This window comes from Chaetodon trifascialis, chromosome 5 (assembly GCF_039877785.1).
Source record: "Chaetodon trifascialis isolate fChaTrf1 chromosome 5, fChaTrf1.hap1, whole genome shotgun sequence".
Classification (NCBI taxonomy): Eukaryota; Metazoa; Chordata; class Actinopteri; order Chaetodontiformes; family Chaetodontidae; genus Chaetodon; species Chaetodon trifascialis.
This window is the reverse complement of record NC_092060.1, coordinates 21,939,446-21,954,882: the sequence shown is the minus strand read 5'-3', so window position 1 is coordinate 21,954,882 and position 15,437 is coordinate 21,939,446. Positions and strand designations below refer to the sequence as shown.

Here is a 15,437-nt window from a genome sequence, read left to right as displayed (position 1 = left end):
TGATCACTGTTGGTCAGACAGACCTACTGTGCACCCCCAGCAGCTAAAGCCACAAATATAGCTCAGCTTGGTGGGTGGATGTGCCTGTGCAGGCTTTGAATGTGCACCGAAATCGCATTGTGCTACATCAGGACATCTCCACCTGCAGCGCTTTGCTCATTTTGGTACGCATTCATTCAGGAAATATCTAAATAGGTGCAGGTTGACCCCACCCATCGCTGACACAGCACATGCTACAAGGTAACTGTTAGACGACAACAGCTCAGGTTTCAGCAGAATCTGGTGCTTCTTCTACTCAATCAGTCATGTAAACCAAAAAATCTTTTAATATTTTAAATGAAATGATCCAGCTGCCTTATTTGTTTGTTGTCGCTGAGAGTTGAAATTAGGAAGCATTAAATAATCATGACCAAAACAGCTGGTAAAATAAACAGTGTGACAAGATACAATGATTTTTCGCATTTGTTTTGTAATATGTGATGATAAGGGCTTCGAGAATCTGGAAAGTTCTGATTTAGGTCATTTTAAAGTGCTTGAATTTTACTCTTAAAAAGCTGTACAAATGCTTTTATCTTATTCAGTTTGTAATTTACAATATACCCCAGGATTACTTATGACAACTCACCCCCAAGACAACCTTGTATCCAGCTGTTGCTGTGGTTGAGGAGGATATGTAGGACATATTGAAGAGACTGTATAGAGTTTAGACAATAAATGAGGATGACATGTTGATAGGAATCAGGAAAATGTCATGCTAATGATGAAAAAATGACATAAATATTGTTTACCAACAGACCATGGAAACAGATTAGTCTAGATAGAACTAATTTCTCCTCAGTTCTGCAGTTCTGAGTCACCAGAAACCTGACACAGTGAAACCAGAAAGGTTTATGTTAATGTTAATGTCATGACTGAGTAGTAAGTAAACGCAGTAAGTAGTCAGGCTAATAAATAGCAATCGACTGTGAAGAAGAGAAAAGAAAAAGGATGCGCTGCCTCTCCATTTGTTGCGCGTCAAATACAGACATCAGGTCCCACTGCTGCAGCAGTATAGCAGCTGTTGACTGACTCTCCTCCAACTCATTACCAACCCTCCACCTGTGACTTCCACCTGGATACACCATCAGCTCCAATTTCCACTGCAGGCACCCCACCTGGAGAGTGAAACACCCACAAGGCTGTCCCCTGAGGCAAATTCAGTGTACTTCCATGTATCCACCCAAAGGAAACCATGTACCATTACTGCTACCACAGCTAATACTAGTGTTTATTATTATTTTCATTTATCACTTTTTATTAACAGTTGAATAGAAATGGTATTACTCTGGCACGTTTCACTGTTACTGTCAAATCTCGATGCTTTCCTTCCCTTTTTTTTTATCAGGGTGACACAAACTATCCTGTTGAGGGGCAGAAAGTGTATTAGTTTTTCCAAGTGTCAAGTTAGGTCTGTGGTCATTTTGTCTGAGGAGCGATGAGTGCTGAAATGTCTCTTTGAACCCCGCGGTCTAATAAAAAAAGGAGAGGAAATGACTCTCTTCTCTCTCCATCACAACAGCAATTTTCTTGGGCTCGTTCCGCCTGCCTTATGAAGAGATTCGGGACATTGTGCTGGAGGTAGACGAGGAAAGACTGAGCGAATCACTCATCCAGGTAAGACTGATGTTAGGTGTGGTGTGTTAGTTCTTTCACTCACACACAGGCATGCACACAAACAAACACACACACACACACACACACACACACACACACACACACACACACACGGACACACTTATTTTTACCCTCTGAAAAATGTGTGCATGTGTGTGAGAGCGAGAGAGACCTTTCCTATACGTTTGCATGAAAAGAAGATTTTTAAGTTCCAGTGTCTGGCGGATGGCTTGGCGACCCCATTTCAAACCTGGTGTGGTTTGTTTTTGGCACGAGTCAGTCTCATCATTCTCATACGGGCCATAGAGACCCCCCATTCATCTTCTCATAATGGATGATGAAGGACATAGCTTGGCAAAGTCTCCCCAACTCCACCCTCCTTTCATCTTGCCTTTGTCTTAAACCATAATTGATGAGCTTCCTAAAGGCTACTTATTTTTGTTCACATTTTATTTCTGTTTTTCTTGTCTCAGAGAGCATTAATTGAAAGCAGGGCGGGTGCAGCTGAGGTGAAGATGCATCACTCGGCAGTGCAAGCCTCTATTGCACTAATATTTCTTGCACTGTCTTTGTGTCAAGCGCTAAAGCAGTCCTGTTGTCTTTTCTCTCTGTTTTATTTCAGAAGTAGGAGGTGTAAACGTCGGCACTGAACAGCAAATAGAGGATCTGATTTCAATATAATCTTGGCAGTGATACATTGTGCTGTGTGCATGAGTGTTATTTTATTTCTCTTTTCCAACCAGAGGTGGGCATCGTTCAAGTGCAGGTTTTAAACTTCAGTCCAGAGGTCTTTCCATCCTTAGAAAGAAAAAAAATCTATATATTACCTTTGTACTGATATATATGTCCTTTCCCACATGGCTTATCAACAAACCCTTGCACAGGAGCCAGTCTGCTTCCTCGCCACTGCTTGGATCCCAGACACTAGTAAAAGGTGGTGAGGCAATATATATTTAGATGGGGCCTATCAAGAGAGCTACCCTGCAGGGCTATTATTTTGAGCTCTGATAACCTTTAATTGGCCGGGAATCTGGCAGAAAGTACAGAGTGTATGTTATAAGATAGCACACCCCCTCCGCTTTGTGAAGGAGAAAGGAAGTTAAGGTGTTGACCTTTTCCAACCTTCAGCCTTTCCACAGCTGCCAGCAGGCCCGCTGTGTCCCCAACACACCGTCACCAGAGGTCTGGTTGCGCACAGCACCACACAAATGGTTGGACTGGTTGTAATAGTCTGCTTGTTTTACAGAGAAAATAAGCACTCCACCCACCATGAAACAGCTACTTTTAAAGACACCTTGACAAGCTACTGACACCAAGAAGATATTGGTAGCATGGAAGCTTGTCAATTGTAACTGCCAGCACATGAATAGCTGCAACTCTTTGTCCAATTTCCCAAGGCTGTTACATGGCATTGAACTGATACATCGATAAAATATGAACAAATAACGTTCAGAGCTGACTAACATGGACAAGAAAAAAAGCTCCAGAATGCATTCTTGTATTTCTCAGTGATGCAGTTACCATGATACAGGCATCTGCTTTAAACTGTTTATAAAAATGTATGTGAGTCAGTGCTTTTAAAGATACGACAGGAGGTCGAGTGAAAAAAGTCTTTCTCCACATACAGGCACTTTTTGTGGGGGTTTCTTTTGGTCCCCTTACCTCTTTCCTTCCATATTTAAGCAAGACAATGAGGCTGATAAAAAAAGGAGGGAGGCTCAACGAGGCTCCTAAGAACAAGTGTGTGAGTCAGCATAAGCATCTGGGAACCGAGCTAATGTCACGAAATCCAGGGGGAGGCGGGAGGACCAACTGAGTTGAGTTATCGGTGCAGAAGGAGCCCACATCTGGCAAGTGTGTCACTGCTGGTTAGATAACGATGCTAAAGACAGAGTAAAGCCTGGCCAAGGCAATTAGGACAACACTCTAAGAAAAATGTTTATTTACTTCCAATATACTGTGTCAGTGTTTTTCCTCCTTCTGTAGTGTTTTGTATGTACAAGCTAGAATTGCTCCATTATTGCCCATTAAAACTGCGGTAGGTGGTTTATTTTTGGCATCATTGGGCTAAAACTCTATAATGACCTTTCAGCATATTGTAATTCATGTTGTCTGACAGAAAACTTCTGCACCTCCTCTTGGCTCTATTTTCTGGCTTAAGAAAATCAATCAATCAATCAATCACAGGTCATTTGATAGTGAGGGTGTTCCTATTGGCTGTTCTACAAATGCAGGTGCGTGTGCACATCCCTTCAGATGCTGAAAGCCAAGTCGTGCACAGCCAGACTTATCTCCACCAAAAAAGTTGAAGTGAAAACCTGATTCAGTGGTGGAAAATTGGCTGATGCAGGGGGTGGAGAATGTTTTTTCTATGAAGGCCCATTTCAATTTTTAGAACATCCTTCGAGGTCACACAAAAGAGGAGGGGGTGACTGGCTGTGACATGATACCCAAGCTCCGTGTGTGCTGCATTCACAGACTGCTCGGACGAGCGTGCTAGTCTATTTCATGTTGATTTGTGTTTTGTCACAAGAAAGTACTTGCTATTTTGTATTTATGAATTGCCTCACCCCTGGCCTAATGAAGTCACAATTATTTCTTAATTCAAATATAATTCTGCAGTTCTGCTCTTACTTAAAATTTAGCACATCTGTTACAGTTACAGTGGAGGCACCTCCTTGAGTCTGTTTGCTTCCTCAGATCCTGAGGAGCAGATTTTTGTTGAGATTAGGACTCATTCATTGGTAGCTGAACTGTGGGTTTTGTTTTGAGCTGAGTGCCTCTTTGCTGGAGGTCAGAGATCATATTGTAGTGAAGTATCTAGTTATCATTATGGCATTTCCTGTTTTTAGGAGTCTGTTCTCACTGATTCAGGCCAATAAAAATAACTGTTCTGTAAGAAAGTGAAACTATTAAACAGTTAGGATTAATTAGGCTTTAATAAATGTTTGTTTGTATTTGAAAGTTTGGCCTCTGCAGTGTCTGCTTTGAAAAATGATGGCCGTTACAGTAAGCTACAATAAGTGTAACATTTTCTGTTGTGAAATAAATTTTCCGCTGGTCAACAAATCGTTCATGACGCTGAATAACGAACAGTGTAGCTGAAGATCATTCACAGCGATCCTGTCCTCAGATGAATTTAGGTCTAACATGTTTTATTTTCCTGTTGTTGTCATCTATGTCATGGCGACGTTGGCTGCTGGAGAGAGCGTTGTGTGTTGTTGTTGCCGTTAACGTTCATGTTACACTGGAGAATGAGCTCCTGAATCACAGATACAGAATGCGTCTTGTTTTCTGTAGGTTACAGTGTATACAACTAGCACGAGTGTAGTTGTAAGAAAATGTCTGAGTCAGAAACAAATACACACTAACTGCCTGAGTGTTAGACGAACCACAGTTTGCTCTTAGGTTTTTACAGCAGCATAAACACTTCTGAATATAGACAGTATTGTGAAGTACCATTTGGCATGAAAAGTACAACTAACACAGGACTAATTTTTATTTGCATCAAAGTTGTATACTGAGACTATCATCATGGTGAAGTAAGAGTTAGATGATTATAGAATGAAATCATGCAGAAATGTGCCCACAAATTAAACAAGGAAGCGAGTGACACATGCCTCGGAAACACAGTTAGAGCTATAGAGAGGCACTGAAGGGGAGCAAAGAGACTTCCTGCTGGGTGACACAGTCCTGAGTGTGGGCTCCATCTGCACAGTGCTCATCTACACTCATTATGCTGATTAATCACTCTACACCACCCACTTTCAGCCACACGCCAATCACCATTTATCCACATGGACAACTGCACACACATACAGAGTAGGAGGATGCGTCTGCATGGCTTGGGCAATATTCAGAGGAAATATGTTTACAGTCTTGCTCATGTTAGAAGGAGTGGGTGATTGTGTGCATCTAAAAGAAAAGTAAATGAATCATGGAGTTGAAATAGAGGAAAGATAGGGAAAGAAAGAAAGAGAAGAAAGAAACATTTGAATAAGGTGCAAGATGAAACCCATTTTGCCTTTGATTAGCTATTGTTCGTAAGTGCGCTCTTCTAGTTTTTGCTCACTTTTCATAGTTTTGATAGCTTGGTAACGTGTGTTGCTTTTGAATTAAAAAATTACACATATAAAATGGAAAAATGGCTTTTTACTAGAAGGTGGGGCATTTCATGGCTAATGTATATTTTATGGTTAACGTAGGTGCCACTATCACTAGTGAAAGATTGCTATTCATATTTTAGAACTAAGGCGGTAAACGTGCTCTTGGTTTGATGTCCATGCTTTTCTCTTATTGACTGAGTATTTTTATCTGTTTAACAAATTGTTAGGCATTACTGCACCTGGCAGCTCCACACAGCTCTCTTGTATTCATGTACACTCACCAAGAGCCCTGATAAACAATGACTCACTTTTAACCGGTCTTGTAGCACTTGATACCAGAAGAAAATAAAACACTACAAAACTCAGCGCAGTTTAAAATTGTGCCTTGGCATTATTTTGCAAAGACTAGTGACAAGCAAGAGGGGCATTGATAAATGGAAGGAAAAGTGAAAATAGAAGGAATCAAGGAAGCAAGAGGTGTTCATAATGCATCTAAAACTCTGTAACTCAATCTTATTATCTTCCTTCTCCGTCGACGTGTCTAATGTAATGATTTGTCAGCAGAATGTGGCTGCGCGCTGGCCTTGAAGTACCCCCACAATGTGTCACCGTGGCAGAGTGGATAGATAGGAGTTGATTGGCTCTCCTTATTCTGCATTAGGGCCCATCAATGCCTCAGAGATGATGTACACATCCCTGAATGCTGGCAGACAGTCCTTGCTCTCACCATTCATCCAGGCTTCATATGAATCCTTGCAATTCCACACTCATTTCCATCTCCGTGCACCCAGCATACAAACATACGTACAGTACATGCAAATGGATAGGCTGTGTCAGTTATCCCCTCTGTCCTAGCCCCTGCACAGTTTTGTCATCTATCATCCAACCAATAAATATGTGTGAGGTCCATGCACATGTGCAAACACACACACACACACACACACACACACACACACACACACACACACACACACACACACACACACACGTTTGCATGCAATCTTTCTCTCACTCTGTCCCTCTCCATCTCATTTGCCTGTAATATTCATAGTGCTGGTGGACAGAGGGCACTTTTGTGTATCAGGTCAGCTTCATCAAATTCAAAAAGACATCAGAGCCCCCCCACTACCATCCCCTGTATAACAATGAGATGAAGAGGACAATGAAAAACAATAATGAACGTTGGCTCAGTGAAAACAGATTGAGTCTCAGACATCTTGGCAAAGGTCTGCTTTTAAAGGGCTGACAGCCTGACAAAGCTGTTCATTGCTGTTGTTGGCTGGCAACAGAAGCAGCAAGGGAAGGCTCTGTAGACCTTGTTTGTGTAGCGAAGAGTCAGACATGTGCGCTGTGGGCCTCGGGGTCCTGGTTGCATTGTGTTTGCGTTTAGTTTGGCACTACAGGACATCTAGCCCCCCCCCGGTCATTTTAGCAGCACCCTTGCTAAGTGCATATTCTACCTCCCTTGTATTGTTTAAATCATGATGTGGCTATGCCCACGACCTTGCAGTCATTGACTTAAGTTGGCTCTGTTTGGTGTTTTAATTTCTCCAAAAGTCCCTCACGGCCTCTTCATCCCAGGGGCGAGGTTTAACTGGCATAATGATGGTAGTTGGTCTCATGCCCTAATAGTTGCTGCCAATGGAACACAAGGAGGCCAAACAATGGCCAGATTAATAATAAGCACTTGTAAACTTGAATAGTTTATGGTGTAATCAACTGATACACATGGAGGGGTTGCTCATAATAGTTCACTGGCAAGGTTACCGCAGTGTAATAGGCTGAGAGCATGATTGTGATTAAATTAATTCATCACCTTGTTACTCTTATTATTTTGTTATAGCAGTATCATTACTTCCTTAATATTTTTTAACACAGCCCATAACATTCTTGTTTGGGTTGTAATGTGGAGCAATTCTCATTTTTTGTGTTTGTCAGTGTTTTTTACCTTCAGTTCAGCAGCATTAGTCCAGCTGCGCATTATTCTAAAAGTTCATTTCACCATAAGAGTGAAAAATGACGAAGTTGAGCGAAAGCAGCAACAGCGCTGCATTCTTGTCAACAGCGTCGTACAGTAGACGCGGAAAATAATGTAAATAATGTGAAATATAATTTTATTGTATTTTCATATATTCGTGTCATTCATCCTCATTATGTTCCGACTAGTAAAGTTTGAGGTATCTGCTTGTTCAAGTGATGTTCAGTCATACTGAAATATTTATTTGAATTACTTATGCACTCTTTTGGAGATTTGCCAGCGTAAATTAGTGTAGTGACAGTTTGCACCAAATTACTTCAATCAGTTCAGTGAAATAGTATTTTGTTGGGATTTCCTTTTCAAGGTGGCTAAAAGCTGGTATGAAGATGGCCCATTGTAATTATAAAACGCTGCACCAGAAACTCTTTTCTGTCGTGGTTGTGGTCCCTGGGAAATTGTTAAATACCTTCAAGTGGCTGACAATGTTGTGATTGTTGTATTACACATGCTTTGCAATCTCTGGGAGGAACTGTGTCCAAAGGCGTTTTTAGGAAGATTTCTTACTTACAGTAGGAGGGATTAAGTGGTATTGGTTTCCAGGAATTTAGATTAATGCTTTGAAAGTGTATTCTCCAAGCTCTGCAAGCTTCTTCTTTTGTCTCACTGCTGTTTTTTTTTTTTTTTTTTGAGTGTGTGTGTGATTTTTCTTGTACAATATTTCTGCTGGACTACCTTATGTTCCCTAGTTGCTTAATTGGCACATCTTGGGGAATTCTTCTTTGTGATTACAGTTTACAAATAATGAAATATAATAAATATTGCCCCCTGAGGCAAAGCTTTTTAAGATCTGATCATCTTTTCTACCTCCATCATACAGCCCATGGTTCCTCATGCAGTACGTACAGTTTAGCCTTTGCAGAGTCCTTGTGATGTCAAATTATGGCACATGTTAATAGAACCATGTCACATCAAAGCTCATCACTACATTGATCTCAGTGGGTCACAGCTAAGGCGTCACCACAAAGGGCTTCAAACTTAAGCTGTGCGCTGCTGCACAGGTACGTAACTTGATATGCAGTAAAATTACTCTCATCCACTTCGTGCCTTTGAGCTTGTCAGGATTTTCTTTTGTTGAGATTTTTGGGAACAAGGTTTTTCAGAATATCTAACCTACTATATCTATTTAAAACCAGGTCTTGACTTAAATCCCAAAGAAATTGTGTGACAAGAGGGATTGTCCTGTCAGCGGGTGCGGGAATATTTAAACTATTCACATTGTAGCTCAGTTATTGAGAGTCAGTAACTAAAGTGACGTGGCCCACAATTTATACTAAGGTACACATATTCATCATTACTTAGTTGCTTAAGCACTTATTAATGGCCCATTCTGGGGGTTGGGGGTTGTAATTGAGGGTTAGGTCATTAGTATCATAATTCATGTACAACAACTTCCTTACTTACCATCAAGAAGCAGTAACTTGTGGAATAAGATCATGCAGAATGAGGCATTAATAAGGGCTTCATAATGACTACATGCTACTAATGTGCATGCTAATAAGCAGCCTGTTAAGGTTTCATATGTGCACTTCAATATCAAATGTTACCATGAATTGACATAGACATAGATAGACGCACAGACTGAGGATTTCTTTCAAACAAACAGTTTTGTAGGCTGCTGCAGCTCTTTTTTCCCACCCCTACCCAGAACATGCCATGTGATCTTGCTGCTTGAAATCAGGGAGTCATCGCTAAATGTTTAAGCGCGCCCAATTTTTGGTGTGTGTGGTAAGCTAAGTCTCGTCAGCGGATGATATGGCCCTGGGGGCTTGTTTTGTGGAATATCAGAGTGGCTTCTTAATGTTTAATGTCTGCCAATGTATTTTATATTACCCCATCTCCTTTTCAAAAGGAAATGCTAATGACTAACGCTGCACGGCCACTATTCATAATTAGTATTGCCCTATGTTGTGTGCAAATGCTCTACTAAGAATATCAAAGAAGTGTCCAGCATCTCTCGTATTTAAACTCAGCATGTCTTAATGAGTAAATGTGTGCACATCATCTCCAGCACTCATTGGCTGACGTTTCAGGGCTCTTAACTCAACAGTGGGAAACATTTGTATTCATTTTATGATTTAGGATAAGCTTTAGGATGTTACCATGTTTACCAGTTTTTGCACATCCTCATTCAGCATGGAAATCTATGTCAAATGACACAGGTAGAAAGCTGTAATATGGCTAATGATGAATTAGTGTCACAGCATTTTTAAGATTAAGATTAAGACTTTATTAATCACCCAACACAACACAACATGCATATGCTATGCTTCAGTGAACACAACACTACATGCACATGCCATGCTTTTGGTGAAATTACGTCTTCCGCATTTAACCCATCCTGGAAGTCCTTCCTCTGCAGCAGACCAGGAGTGGTGGGCTGCCAGCCAACGGTGGTGCCCGGGGACCAGTTCCTTCTTGCCACCATTGGTCAGGTGGTGATCTTCTTGCATGTTTTTAGTGCACACAGAAAGGCCCCTTTTCCTTGAGCAGCAGGCACCGAGAGCTTGGTGGAAGACACACTCCCAGCGCCTACAGCACCAGAGGCGGGAATCAAACCCAGGGCCTTCTAGCTGTGAGGGGACAGTGTTACCCCTGTTCCACCGTGCCACCAAATAGTCATATATTATAGTACATATTTATAGTCATATTACATTGTGAGGATATACTGAGTGTCAGACCAACACCAGGTTTCTTAACATAAATATGAGTGAAGTGGTGATATACATGGAAACAGTCACCCATCTATGCTGCATTCTCAGCATCTGTAAGTTTCTATCTGTAAATCTATTTTAGCAACAGCTACCCCAAGTTCTTGTTTCCTACCATCACACTATCATGACCCAATGAAAAATAAGTTTCTGTTTCAGACTTCTGGTGCCATATGTCTGCCTTCCCTGTCTGGGAATTGAAATGTGCTGTCGTAGTATGCACACTAATATAAATTACATTTCTTTCATTTTGATTTACCAGTACGATTTTGATCCCCAGACAGTTGATGTGGCGCTGCTTTATTTAATATCAGCTCATACTGTGAACTGACAACAAAGAAGTGATGACAACACAGTCCAACATTATTGAGCTAAAACATTGAATTCTGCAGTGACTGCTTTTGATTTAACACAAAGAACTAATGGATTTAACGCATAAACATTATACTTTGGACATAAACTTCATGCATTTGCACTTGCAGCAGTGTCTGCCCAATCGGCTCCACCCTGCATGTTAAAAAAGCTCTGCATGGCTCGGCCCGCCAGGAAACGCACACATCAATCTTCTCTCCAATTATTTTTTGATATATGTTTTTAAAATAATAATAATGTCCCCTTCTTTTCAAATTGTAGCAATTTACATAGTGTGCCACATGAAATCCTAATACACACCGACTAGGCTGTCTCACACTGAACGCCAGCGTTGTCAGCTTTGCGCTACTTCCCTTCACCTCGCCATGGCAACAACCTTTCCGCCAGGTCTCTCAGGAGTCTTTCGCACTAGCCTTGCTTGTTATTATTGTTTATCTCTCTTGTCAATCACCCAGATCACCTCGATGCTCATCCATATGCATGGGTTCATCATTACATGTGGTAGCCCATTGGCTGCAGCGCCTGGCAGTGCCCATGCCAGCCTTTGTTCTCTGCTGTAACAACAGGTGATTGTGGCAGCCTGGCACATTGTTGGGCATCATTTGCATGGTGTAAAAGTGCACATGTGGGGCAAGGCGATAAGTCTGGCTGTGCATTGGGCCTGTTGGATTAGAGTTTAAGCAGGAGAAACGGGGTCCCCCTTGGGCTTAATTGTGGTGTATTTTGGCACACAGCACCTAACTCTCTTCCGCATCAAATGCTAATTTAACAATGAAATGTGAAATACATTATGCTGATTTTTTGGCGCCGGGGAAAAAAAAAAGACAGAAAGGAGGAGAAGTATTGAATAAACAAAGTAAAGGCAGAGGAAAGAGAGGCAAGGTTTAGCTTGGCGCAATATCAAATGCGCTTCAGAAATTGATGGCCAGGACCCAAGGTACTACATGTACTTTTCACTGATCATCACCAAGCTGCTGATCTCTAGCCACAGGGTACAGGCCAGGTACTCTGTCCTCAGGTTGAATATTGATTAAAAGCACACACATTCACACTCACACGGACACTCACGCTGAAATGCACACACCCAGGCAAGTTCATGCACAATACAGCACAACAGTTAAATTTTGATTAGGTGGAGTCCATGCAGCTTCTCCTCAGGCACACTGGGTGCTGTATTTTCTTAACCGAGTAAAAATTAGTTTTCTGTTTTCACTCTCCAATTCAGTGTCTTTGTTTCTGTGACAGATGGCACATCACTCAGACAACACTCTCAGACAGCAGACTCCATAAACAAATTAATTTCTATTACTGTTTTGCATGCTAGCTCTCTTCATATTTGATTGACAGTCTCATCATATGCTAGCACTGTATTAGGATGACTGTATGGGGCATTGTAAAGGAAGAATATTCACAAATGAGCATTGAATAAATTCAGTGCGATGCAACAAAGTTCATCCCCTTTTTCCATATTGACAAGTTTGGGGGGTTTTTTTGAGCAAATGTTCTGCATAAAGCTTGTCTTCATGTCTTAATTAAAAACAGTTTTATCAAAGTTGTTACCATTAAATGATCATATGTGCATTCTCACGTCCTGAGGGCTCACTGCAGATTTAGGTGGGGGTGGCATAAGCCTCAGAAACAGTTCATTTATCTCTTGTTTTTTTCTTCTCTGTTACTCTTCTATGTCCTTGTCTCTCCCTTTACCACATTCTATCTCTCTGTTTATCTTTTCTCTTTCTCTATGTGAACCCTCTATTTGCCTTGTTAATTTCCCTCTTAATCCTGCTTCACACCTTTCATGGTAAATGTAAGTGCTCAGGTGTGCACATTTAAGGAATTCTTCCATATTTCCTTCAAAAAGACACATTTAATGTCACACTAAGTCTGTCAGGTTTCCCGGCCCCAGCCCTCAAATTAATCCCTCCCTCCTCTATCTCTCTCTCTCAACCTTTCTTCCTCCCTCTCACGGTGTCTGTGTCTTTCTCGCAGACTGCAGTTCTCATTTAGTTTAATGCGATTTTAGAATCTGTCACACTCAGTTTGTTGCCTGTCAGCCTGTCACTGTAGCTTTGCTCATAGTGAGATTTGAGGTGTTTGTGTGGTTTGGCAGGGTGTAGATTGTGTCAGACTACAACAACCTGTACGACCGATGTTCATTAACATATTTACCTGTGAGACAAGATTTACGGCTTGTTTGTCCTTTGTTTACTTTCCTAAGTTCTCCTCTAATTGTTGAGGTTCAACATGCAATTATTAGTGAACAATTTCAAGACAATCACAAGATAAAACCTTAGTGTTTCAAATAAAATGGATGTGTTTTTTTGTAAAATTAAAGACATTCAGACAAAAATACTGCGTTTTGAAGGTATTGCTCTTCATTTTACTGAGCATTATCTGTCAAAACTGTCCCCATTCTCATAAACAAAAACACAACTTGATAGTCTTTGTTCCACATATTCAGTTTCCAGTTCTGTGGTAGTAACCTTTTGTTTGAGATGGATGCTGTCTACACCCACAAACTATTGTGCGAAGTTATTTTTTTCTCTTTTGACTCTTAAGTTTAGTTTTGAAAAAAAAAAAAAAAAACACACAAAAAACAAAAACAACTTTTGAAATTCCACATAATGTCTTTTTTGGAACTGTCAAGCGTTGGTTTGGGAAGTTAGGCTTGAAGAACGTCGAGAAGTCGGCTTGTCTGTCTATTACTTTGCTATTGATTCAAACTGAAGTCTTCACTGATTTGCCATGAGCCAGATAGGGAGCCTGCTGAGGTGTCACGGCGGGGAGACGGCAGTCCCATGTTGCTCTTCATCACAAAGCATGGGCAAAATACCACATGTTCCTCTGTGTCCCAAAATTGAGGAGAAAATCAATTAAAAGGAGAAAATCGCATCTGTCAAGCACACGGCAGACACAGCTCCTCTGCTGTCTTTGTTGTAAACCTCCCAACGACCAAGTAGAGAGGAACACAGTTTACTCAGATCATCTTTTAGACATCAGGTGATTCTCCTTGTTTTCTCCTTCATTTAACCCATCTTAATAAAGACTTTATTGCTCTGAGAAAAGCTTTATGGATTGACGTGTCTCAGGCTGCATTTTAAGTTTTCTTGATTTTCTTTATTGTTGTGACATTACCGCTGGAAACATGCTTAAGTATGTGTCACAGTGTAGGGGTCGTGAAGCAAGGGTGGTGCATGTTACGGCTCAGCAAAGGAAGGAAGATGGACACATAAGGAAGGGATCAACTTGCAGTTCAGCTTTTTGCCACAATATAATCTCCACACATATATACATAGTGCACACTTTGACTGACATTCTTTCTATTCTGAATATCAACGTTTCTTTCAGCATTTTGACCTGGCATCACCTGCTGTTCTCAACAGCATGCAGTGCTGTAAACTGGATGATTAAGTTCACGCTTAAATCATGCCTAATACCCCCCCACCCCCGCCCCCACCTTTTAAACTGTATTAACTTGGCATCCGTTTGCCAGTGCTGTGAGACTGTGAACTTGATTCACTGGAAGCTAGTTGACGGCAGCAGAGATCAAAGTATGAAAGTGAAAGCCCTACAGATACTGCCATCCTCTACAAATGTTTAGTGAACCGTAACATGTATCTCATTACTTTTGCACTTTCCTTTACTCTGGCATCCGCTTCCAATCTTCAAGCACAGACCTTTCACTCTCTGGGTAGCAGTAGTGGAATTATTTCATCAATATTTGCTATATGTAGTTTTATCATGTGTATAAATTGCTCTAATATGTCCTATTCACAAAAAAAGGTCAGTTATCTCGTTGAAATATTTGAAATGACATCTGCTCATTCTCCTTCATTAAAAATCCAGCATCACTGGACAACAGTTTTGCTGCTTCACCGTAAGGTTCATTCTCAGTGTGTTTGCGCTGGAGGCTTCAAGTTTCTGCATCACACTTTTGCAAGTTGAATACTGAACCGGGATTGGCTCACAAATTCTTGTGACTCTGCAGATGCATTATTCTGCACAGTGAAGCTCAAGCATTCAGCTGTAGGAACAAGACAAAAAAACATTTTTGAGTGGAGGGGGACTTTAATTTTTTTTTTTTGCATAGAGTATATGTACAAAAAAAATGTACAGTTCCAAGTGAAAGTGAGGGGTAAACGCCACTTTCAGTGTCCCTGTGTTGACCTGTTGCTGTAAATCTATAATAAATTGAGTATTGTGTGCAGTGATATCCTAATCTGTTTCAGAATACATTAACAACCAAAGCCAATTATTTGCACATTAGTGTTATTGTTGTTCTTTAAATTGAAATTTAACACATTTTGACAGGCATGCATTCACATAAATCGTGCTGGTGCTTGTGTTATTGGACTGCCGCTGTCCCTGACAATGATTAACTGATTCCGATTAGTCAAACAGAGCACACGGTTGATTGACAGCTGAAACACATACTTCAATGATCACACCCTGAATTCACAAAAAGGCAGTTTTGGGAGCCAGATAAAGATATGCATAAAAATCTACACTGCTGGAACTTGTGACAATCAACACATGAATATTTTCATGAGTTTGTAAATT

At 40.9% G+C, this 15,437-nt stretch overlaps 1 protein-coding gene across 8 annotated transcripts in view; it reads left to right on the top strand.

Annotated features, from left to right (window-relative positions):
* diaph2 (diaphanous-related formin 2) overlaps positions 1-15,437 on the top strand; it is a 377,012-nt gene that overhangs the window by 216,119 nt on the left and 145,456 nt on the right. For all 8 annotated transcript variants that reach the window (XM_070962307.1, XM_070962304.1, XM_070962305.1 and 5 more), the window contains one exon: positions 1,559-1,653. In XM_070962307.1, the coding sequence (XP_070818408.1) occupies positions 1,559-1,653 (95 nt within the window). The remainder of the gene's footprint in view (positions 1-1,558; positions 1,654-15,437) is intronic.